Source organism: Mesoplodon densirostris, chromosome 7 (assembly GCF_025265405.1).
Source record: "Mesoplodon densirostris isolate mMesDen1 chromosome 7, mMesDen1 primary haplotype, whole genome shotgun sequence".
NCBI lineage: Eukaryota > Metazoa > Chordata > Mammalia > Artiodactyla > Ziphiidae > Mesoplodon > Mesoplodon densirostris.
The window spans coordinates 77372046-77382153 of NC_082667.1; the positions used below are offsets into that span (position 1 = coordinate 77372046).

Sequence of the window (10108 nt, forward strand, 5' to 3'; positions counted from 1 at the left end):
ACATGATTATTGGCCTGTTAAAAACTAAAGCAAACCCCACAAACCTGATGCAAGCTATTATGTGCAAAATAATGTGCTAGTTACACAGCCCTCTGGGAAGTGAATGTGAGTCCGGATGCTTCTTTCTTGGTTTATTTCATTCCTAGAGTACCTTTGTTGCAGGTTTTTCTTATGTTTCCAAAGGAAACAAGTAAGCCATCTCAAGTTTAAGTTTTGTCCTCAATAAAGTAAAAAATGTGCCAGATACCATTTGACTGGATGATAACTAAACTGGACAAATATTTTCTCTCACTGGAGACTGACAGTGTTTTAGTTGTGCTTAAAATTTGTGATTCTCCTAAAAAAAGAGTACAAATGAAAACTTATGGTTACCAGGAGATAAGGGGGGAAGGATAAATTGGGAGATTGGGATTGACATATACACACTACTATATACAAAATAGGTAATAATAACCTACTGTATAGCACGGGGAACTCTACTCAATACTCTGTAATGGCCTCTATGGGAAAAGAATCTTTTAAAAAAGTGGACATATGTATATGTATAACTGGCTCCCTTTGCTGTACACCTGAAACTAACACAAATTTGTAACTCAACTATACTCCAATAAAAATCTTTTAAAATAAAAAAATAGGGTACTACATGCATTTCTAAGAAATAAACATTATTTTCTTCATTCTTCTAAAATAAATAAAAATAAAATAATGTAATATGTGATTTTCAAGCTGATGAACACCTAAGAATGAAATTTGAAAATCTACATTTGTAATGTATAATTCTTTTGTTCAGAAGCAGTGACATTCCAAAAGAACAAAACTTCTCCAACATTTCCCCATTTAGAGTAATGCTGACAGTGAGTGTCTGGTGGATCTCAGAGGGGCACAACTGATAATATATTTATCATGCTGCCAGTTTGCTAAGTGGTTTCATATTCACTAAGAAAGACTTGTCAATGGATACTGAAGAATAGATGTGAGGTCTCTGTGAGGTCTCTGTGTGTTGTCTCTGGGTGAGATCTCTGTGTGAAGTCTCTGTATGAGGTCCCTTTGGAAGGTATCTCTGGGAAATCTGTTAAATCTGTGCTAGGTTTCTGTCTGAGGGTCTGTGAAGCAACATGAGGTCCCTGTGTGAGGTCTCAGTATGTGATCTCTGAGAAAGGTGTTTGCGTGAGAAGTCTCTCTTGAGAGGTGTGTCCGTGAAGTCTTTGTGTATTGTCTCTGGGTCTCTCCATCTCTTTTTTTCTTTTGGTCTCTCAATTTCTTGTCTTACTGTACCTTATGGAAGACGGAGCAGCAAGAGAAGGGCAAAGGGACTTGCTTCTTTCTGTTTTCTTGCTGTTCCATCAGCATCACCTGTCTGTGGCACTCTCCCAGCAGGAGCCAGGGGGGTCCAAGTCCAGCTTCCCCATATTCCCAGAACTCACTTCTGGGTGCCTCTGAGAGGACCCAGCAGTAGCCAGGCTCAGGTCCCAACCCTGTCAACTCTTTCCTCTGGGTACCGACCCCTCCCACAAGTCCTGGCTCCACTCTCACTGCTCTGCCCATTCTGGAGGCTGCCTTGGGAATCGGGGCCCAGAGGTAGGGCCTGGCTCCAGGGAGAAACCAGGGGCGTGAGCAGTCCTGTGCTCACTCTGCCCCCTCCACCCCAGGTCACAGCATTTCCACGTGTTGCGGGGCCTGACAGGTATGGGGGATGGGGTCCATTTCTGTTGTCATCTGGATCAGGGGCATCAGCTGGAACAGAAATCTCCACAATGAGAAAGACACCACCTGGAGCTGTGTCCACCATGCGCCCTGCACATGGCAGAAAGCACCAAATCACTCTAGAGAAATTCTTCCTCATCTCCCTGCTTTTCCATATGGATGGGGGTCAGGAGACAAGAAAAGCTGTGCCAGAAGCAGATCAGTGGAACACTCCTGGATTGCACCCTGCCCCATCCACTTTGCACAGGTCACCTCCACACCACCACAAATCCTGTCTGATTGCTTCTTCACCTGCCAGACTCTGGGGTGATCAAGGACTGGGAGACAGGCAAGGCTTACTACACAATCACAAGCCAGTCCCCACCTCTCCCCTGGAGCAGTCCTTGGGCCATGTGTTTATGTGAAGGTCACCAGACTAGGAGCCACATCCCAAGATCCCTAGTCCTGGCTTTTACACCTATTGTTAAGTTATCCTTTCTAAAAGTCAAGAGGTGATGATGGGGCTTCCCTGGTGGCGCAGTGGTTGAGAGTCCGCCTGCCGATGCAGGGGACACGGGTTCGTGCCCCAGTCTGGGAAGATCCCACATGCCACGGAGCGGCTGGGCCCGTGAGCCATGGCCGCTGAGCCTGCGCATCCGGAGCCTGCGCTCCGCAACGGGAGAGGCCACAACAGTGAGAGGCCCGCGTACCGCAAAAAAAAAAAAAAAAAAAAAAAGAGGTGATGATGTGTAAGCTTATTAAATATAGTATTAAGAGATTAACCTTCCCTGATTTGCTTTACTTCTATAAGTTTGACCTTCTGTTTTGACCTAAAGGTGGTTTCTCTAGGTCTGTGATCTTAGAGTTGGAATAGGGTAGAGACCCTGGCGTGGGGCCATGGTGAGCTACTGGACCCTTAACTTTTCCTCCCCTTTAGGCCTTTAGATGGTGGTTGTATGTCAGGGGGCTGCTCTTTCAGAACTGCAATTTATGGGAATCTGGTACCACTTTGCCTCCTTCCTTGGATCCAATGATTTTTCTACACCTACATCCCACCCTAAATTCACAGTGTTTGACCATCAGATAGTTACTACCCACAGTCACACCCCTATTCCATTCATCCAAAACTCCTTCTCTGGGGTTAACATAGAGTGGAAGGTAGGTGACCCATGAACACAGCCATTCATTTATATGGGACTGGACTCAACACGGCCCTCAGCAGCCTCCCTGATACTCCCCCCACCTACACACACAGAGCTGGAAATGCCATCCTTGCTGCTGCTCTAAAGTGTAGGAAAAACAGAGGTGGGGGAGGGTGATGCTGTACATTTTATTATGGCTAAGCTAAAAGGGGTTCATAGGGCATATCGCAATCCCAGCCTTCATCAGAGAGAGAAGGAACTCTTAAGAGCAGATGCTGTATATTCCCTACCAAGAGATCCAGGGGCAAGATTTCTCCTGTTTCTGAACTCAGAGCCCATACTCTATTCCCCCCAAACTTCCATCCACTTGGCTCTGACACTTCCTGGAGCCTGAATTGGAATGTCCGGCCCTATCGTGTAAACCTATCCACTACAGTTGCATAAAGTTCAAAGTAGCATAGAAGGAGGAGAAAGACTGGTTGAACCAGATCCTTGGGTGTGGGTTTCATAGGTTTTCCCCATCTCATTGTTAGAGTAATTTTGGTTTGTGTAATGACAGTATTATAAGGTGCAATGAAGGGACACGAGACAAGGAGCAAGCTTGTGTTGCTACTGTCAACCTCCCTCCATGCCCCTCCCTTCTAGAAGACAAAGTGCACAGCACAGACAGCAGCCATTACACTATGCTTTTATTAGAAAAAAAAAAAAAATATATATATATATATATATATGTATTGGGGAACATTAAATATCTTGGATGTGCTAATGAGAAAATCATTTTCTCTACATGGACTGAATTTTTATTTGGAGACATGTCTTCCTACTAAAGGGAAGACTAAAGAAGGATTTTACTGTCGACCAGGCAAGACACCTCCCCAAAGATGACAATGCCTTGGACAGTGTTGATGGCGGTCTGGGGCACCTGGAATCCTTGGCCCATACTGGCAGGTACTAACTGGAAACAAACTCTTCTTGGGGGGGCAAGGATGGGAGGCACCTTAGGCCCAGCTGCTCATCGTCGAACCTTACACTGTTCAAACTATGTTGGTATCTGACTTCCCTTTCCCTGATAGAACAACTCTGGCCCTTGGAGGTGGCTTTAGGACTGCAGGCTGTAGAACCCATCATTCTCCGTTGCTCTGGGTAGGAGGTAAGCCTGTGGCAGCAGAAACGCCCACATACTGGGACTTGGAACTCCAGTCTGTGTCCATTTAACTTTGTGGCATGAAGTCCATGGTGAATCGCTCTTTCTTCTTCTGGGATCTGTCCAACAGCTGTCATGAGTGCTTGACCCTCAGCAGGCTCACTCTTCAAGGTTGATCTGCTTTTGACGGATCCGTGACTCCGGGCAGTGGCTGATGTGGGCTTGAATTTTTGCAGAGCATCTCGACCATTGACTTTTTTATTGGGGAAAATCCACTTTAAAAATAGCCTCATCTTTTTTCTGAAGAGGCTTTCTGGAGGGCTCTGTTTCTTCTCTGGCATGAGCTGGAGACATCTGCTCCCAATAGAGTCTGTTATTCCCCTGACCTGGGCAGGGTGGCTCATACTTCCAGCTTGAGAGGTCCCTAATTCTTTAAACCTTTCTTCATGCTCTCTTTGTTTATGCCTCCTACAGTCCTCTCTTTTGTAAGTATGGGCAATCATCTTGCTCTGGCTCTTCCATGAGTCTTGGAGTTTTGAAGTTTTGGGCTCCTGCTGCCCTGGGTTGCTCCTTTGGGCTTCCATAAGGCCACTTGTCTCCTGGGAAGCTAACCTGTCTCTGGTGGGGACTCTCTGGGGGTGGCACTGAGGCACCTGAGAAGCCAAGTTGTCTGCAGCAAGGAACATGTGTTTGGGAAAGTCCTGAAGCTGGTTGTCTGACTGTACCTTTACTTTGGAGTTAAACTCACTAGCAACCCCCATGTTAAGGCATGGCTCACCTGGATGTTGGACAACAGACATTCTAGGTAGTAGGAGACTTTTACTGGCCCCTGGCACCTCTAAACTCCTCATAGGTACATTTGTGGTTTGGGATTTTGTCAACACTTTGGTTTCCAAGATAACACTAGACTGTGGTTGAAGAGCAGGAGAGTCCTTGGCCTCCACAGCCTCCCTGGCCTCTTCACCTCTCAAAGATTGGGATCCTAAGTTCACCTCCATCACTGTTGCCCTATGGCAGGGGTCTCCTGAGGCCTGACCACCACTCTCCTCTGTTGGCTCATTCCTGACCATTGCTGAACTTGGACCTGGCTCTAGGCTGTCCCTCTTGACCCATTCCACAGTCTCACTCTTCCAGGTTCTGCCCACAAGGCTGAGTGTGAGGGACTGAGAAGGTGGCCTGCCCTCCTGTCCAGTCAGAGAAGCCTTTGAGGGCCCATGGTAGTCAGCAGATGGAATCGCTCCCAGGGCACTCTGGATTTCCTTACACACAGTTGAGGGGACAAGGAGAGGCCTCTTCAGGGTAGGAACTGACTCTTCTGTTATCACCTTCTCTCCTGAATGAGCCTGAGGAGGTTTCTCCAGGAACTCAGCACACGTGACTGTTGAGTGGGACCCAGACACACAGGTGGCTGAAGGGGAAGAGGCAAACTGCAGAACGGTGGAGGGTTGGAGCTTTTTCAGCTTCAAGAGATTTATGGGCTTGAGGACCTTGAGGGGGAGGGTCCACCTGTGCTTTACCCAAAACCTTCTAATATGTGCTTCCAGCACCTCTCGAGTGTCTGGATCAAGGAAGGAAACCCTACAGGAGGTGTTCATGCAGGGTTCCCAACCCTTCAAGCAGTATCTTCCACAGGCTCCAGCAGGCACTGCTTTGCACATCTCACCAGGAGGGTCTTGACATGAGAGCTGATGAAAGTTGCCCTTGCCAGGAAGCCTCCCCAGGCAGCTGTAGGAGAGCAGATGGGGCCAGGATGGCTGGACAGGACAGGCAGGGGTGGGCACCTGTAGCCCAAGAACCCTCCTCTGTCCCCACACCGACTTCATAATGCTCCTGCTCTCCCTCACCCTAGCACGCCCTCCCATGGCTCCCCCTCCCAGGGCTGGGGTCACATTATAGGCTCTGGGAGGAAGGACGACCCAGGAGAGAAGGGGAAAGATTCTTTACCTTTGCAGAAGTGAAACCAGGTTGTGAGTCCCCTCCAGTTCTTCCAGGCAATCTCTGCAAGCTGGAAATCAGGAGACTGGGTCATGGTGGTGAAGGCAGAGGCCTAAGAGTCTCTCAGGAGGCTGAGTGCAATGGCCCTTTAAGGGAAATCTTTGGAGGATTAGACTCTGGAGCCCAAGTATCAGTGTCCAAGGCCACATGTCCCTGACAGTGATGGTAAGTCTCACTTGAAAAGGGTTTGTCCTTTGCAAAGTGCCTCCACGTTAATTAACCCCTGTAGCCCTTACAACTGCCGTGTAGGGGAGAAAGGTCAGTGGTCATCACACAGAGGAATCTGAGCAAAGTTAAACAACTTGTCCACAGTTGGACTTGGAGGTCCCACTTCCCAACCCAGGCACCAATGGTCCACCACAGTCCACACACCCCATTTCTAGGTCCTCATGGCTTCATTCTAAGCACAAATTTCTGGGAAGTATCTGGGCTCTGATCTCCTTCCAACGAGCCTTCCCAAGGCTCTGTTTCCTGAAGAATAAGCTCTGCCACTGGCATCCTCAGAGACCGTGAAGCTGGGCCCTCAGGATTAGGAGAGATGGAAGCTAACTCTCGGGGGCACGCAGGGCTGAAAGGCAAAGGCTTACCTTTCAAAGATCCACTTTTCTTCCTACTCCTGCTCCTCCCCTTCAGCTCTACTTGATGCTGAGAGAGAAAAAGAAATGAGGGGCTAACACCCAACTCTCACTGTCATCTATCTAGGCAAGCTGTGTTCATGAACAACATGACTTTCTACATTTAACTAAAACTCTGTGGGTTTTTTTCCCCTTTTACTTATTTTTAAAGTGGATAAAAATATTTTCAGTTTTTCTTCTTTGAAGAGTGCAAAGAAGGATTTTTTTTTTTTTTTTTTTTTTTTTGCTGTACGCGGGCCTCTCACTGTTGTGGCCTCTCCCGTTGCGGAGCACAGGCTCCGGACGCACAGGCCCAGCGGCCATGGCTCATGCGCCCAGCCGCGCCGCGGCATGTGGGATCCTCCCGGACCGGGGCACGAACCCGCGTCCCCTGCATTGGCAGGCGGACTCTCAACCACTGCACCACCAGGGTAGCCCAAGAAGGATTTTTTAAGTTTTAATCACCATAGATTTCTTCTGTCACTGTTCCTCTGATCAAGAAACACACACATTCTCAGACCTAAATGCCCACGTGAGCTTTGTCAGATAGGATTCTGCTTCCCAAGGCCAGACCTCCACTCCAGCCTCTTCTCTCAGGCTCTCAGGGGCTCAGCATTGCCCTTAGATCAGCCCCAACACAGAGGAAGGTCTCACTTGAGACACCCGCTGTGGGAAGGTGGCTGGTGAACCAGGGCTCAGGGATCAGCCTTCCTGCAGAGATTGAACTCTTAGTAATCCAGTCCTTAACCATTAGTCACTGCATTGGGGACTTGCCCTGGAGCCCTCTACCATACCTGAACTCCTGGTCTACGATCTTAGGCTAGAAATCCTCATGCCCACTCTAACCCCTCTCTGGCCTGGCTTTTCCCTAGAAGGATGATGTTCTCTACTTTTCTGAGAGTTCCCATCTCAGGAGTCTCTCTAGATGGTTTAGAAAAGTGGAAATAAGAATAAGAAAAAAAGATAATCTCTGCTGGGATTAAGCCAAAGGTTTCTTACCTTCCTGATGTTTCTATGTTTCCTAGGTGGTGCTAAGAATGGATTACTCTGGAAGCAGGGGAGTAACATTAGGAAGAGCCCCAGTCCACACAGGAACCCAAGGATGATATCAATCACCCAGGAAGTTGGGCTGGATCTCAGCCAGATAGCAACAGTGTTTTTCAAAGAAAAGAGATTCTCCATCTTCTGAACTGCATTGCTGCCCTCAGGCAACAGAGCACTGGGAGTTCACTTGATGGCAGAACCCCAGGCCTGCATCACAGAGCTGTGGCCTTGTCACAAAGGGCTCCTGAGTGTGGGGGAGGGGCAATAAGAGAAAGAGGCTGAATCACTGCCCCTCCTTCCCATCCAGACCCACAGACACCTGCACCCTCCTGGGGCTTCCAGATCCCTCCTTCCAACTACTCTCATCCTGTCAGAGAGACCTTAGCCAATTTTCTGTTCATTCCATCTGGAACCTGGTTCCTTCATCCATTAGAGACCTTTACTTGAGGCCCACCAACTTGATAACTCTTGAACATCTTAAGCTGACCCTAGAAGACTGGCTGTTTCACAGATATTTTTACTCAGGATTTCCTTTGTCCTCAGCTCCAACTTTCCCACATCATGTTTGTGTCTTGTGTAAACCCAGGGATAGAACTTGAATTTCTTTTACACTTATTTAGTTTTGTGAATTTTGAATAGTGTATGTTTTGCCTCATTTTCTATCAGAGGGAACTACACACAAAAATTAAAATAATTTATTTTTCAAAATTCATAAGTATGAAAGAATTATAAATAGTTATGTAATAGGGAAGAACAAATCTGACTCCACATCAGATCTTTTTTACTTTAATCTTTATGCTTTGTTGCCTGAGCTAACTCTGTCCATCCCTGTGACCCGGGCTGGCTCTGCACTTTTTGTAAAACAATGTTGCCTAGAGCCTGAAATATACAGGATAGCCTATTTCTAAGGCTCTGACTTTTAAGAGCCCATTCCTGGAGATAAAAAGTTGCAGAACAGAGAATAATAATTGTTTTGTTGGAGGTTTACAGGAACACGTGACCTGACCAGGATCTGACCCATCTGGCCAGCTGCTAGAACAAAAGATCCAACACCAAGATATTTGCAACAATTAGGCATGCCCCTCCCTCACCTTGCCTTTAAAAAGGCTTTGCTGAAAGCCTTCAGGGAGTTTGGGGTTTTTCCTGGGCATGAGCCACGTGTCTTCTCGCATGGCACTGTGTAAACCTTTCTCTGCTCCAAACTCTGATGTTTCAGTATTTAGCCTCACTGTGCATCAGGCACACAGACTTGCATCTGGTAACAGTTAAACCTTCAAATGATATTTTTGTAAGTTTGTAGTGTTTATAATTCTGGAGTTAGTAAATCTTTAAACTGCACAAAAACTTTTGGGACACACTGCAAACACGCACACACACACGTACTCATTTTCCTTAACCACTCTAGTGCTTTCAAATCCAATAATCCATAATTTTCTACTTAAAAAAAATCTTTCATATGTTGTCTCAACCCAACTTCTTAGTTTGCAATGATAAGACAGTCCCCACTCTCCAGATAAATTTTGCAGTATGTGGTCTTAGTCCATTAGGGCTGCTGTAACAATGTACCATCGACTGGGTAGAGTAAAGACAACAGACATTTATTATCACAGTTCTGGAGGCTGGGAAGCCCAAGATCGAGTCACCAGTATGGCTTCCTCGTAGTGAGAGCTCTCTTCCTGGTTCACAGCTGGAGCCTCCTCTCTGTATCCTCATATGATGGGAGGAGGCTGGAGATATCTCTGGAGTCTCTTTTATAAGGCACTAATCCCGTTCATGAAAGCTCATAAGCACTTTTGCATGGCCCGGCCTCCTATCTTTAAGAGGTAGGATTTCAACATGTAAATTTTGAGAGAACACTAACATTCAGACATGTGCACTCATTGTATACCCGGAAGCTAGGAATGGGTTAGGGTGAGCCAAGGTCCTGACCCTAACGGGCTGTAGGGTGAAGAGTAGGACTAGGGGTCAAACCCTTGGGGCTGAGCCAGGTCTTGAGCAGCCTCTTCAGATATCCCTAGTGTGTTATGGATGTATTCTCTTTTCTGAGTGTGCCTTGCCTTTCCTGCCCCATCCTCCCAGGCCCCTGAAGCTTCAAGTCCAGCCTGAACCATATAGAAAGGGAGCTTTGAGTCTTACACAAAATTCCCTTATGACACCACTTCCTATCCCTTAGCAGTAACACAAGATTCACTGAAGGATTCACATGGTAAATATGTCTTAATGCCCCATGAGGGCTTTAAAATAATGTGTATTCTCTGCTTGTTGGTCATAATTTTATACAGTTTTAGTGGGAACGTGGGCAAGTGAGTTTATTTGGCTATATTGCCATGAATGTGCACTTTCACAAACATATCTCCTACATCTACTGTTGTTCCTACAGTCTTTTCCTCCCATATGATATTCTCACCTTAATTCCACCTTTTATCAAAATTTAGACTTAGGTCTGTCACCATGTGGACATGCTTTGTAACAAAATAGCTTCAACC

General features: G+C 46.8%; 1 protein-coding gene and 1 long non-coding RNA gene across 2 annotated transcripts; both read right to left on the reverse strand.

Moving 5' to 3' along the window:
• Positions 1 to 1462: 1462 nt before the first annotated feature.
• Positions 1463 to 5564, reverse strand: LOC132494206 (putative spermatogenesis-associated protein 31C2). The gene is made up of 3 exons (XM_060105221.1): positions 4934 to 5564; positions 4004 to 4222; positions 1463 to 1794 (listed from the first exon to the last, which is right to left on the reverse strand). The coding sequence occupies exons 1-3, from the start codon at positions 5562 to 5564 to the stop codon at positions 1463 to 1465; spliced, it is 1182 nt and encodes a 393-aa protein (XP_059961204.1).
• Positions 5565 to 5639: 75 nt separating this feature from the next.
• On the reverse strand, positions 5640 to 6620 carry LOC132493011 (uncharacterized). Its single transcript, XR_009532949.1, has 3 exons — positions 6552 to 6620; positions 5914 to 5974; positions 5640 to 5694 (listed from the first exon to the last, which is right to left on the reverse strand). It is a non-coding gene; the product is annotated as an uncharacterized LOC132493011 (long non-coding RNA).
• Positions 6621 to 10108: the final 3488 nt, after the last annotated feature.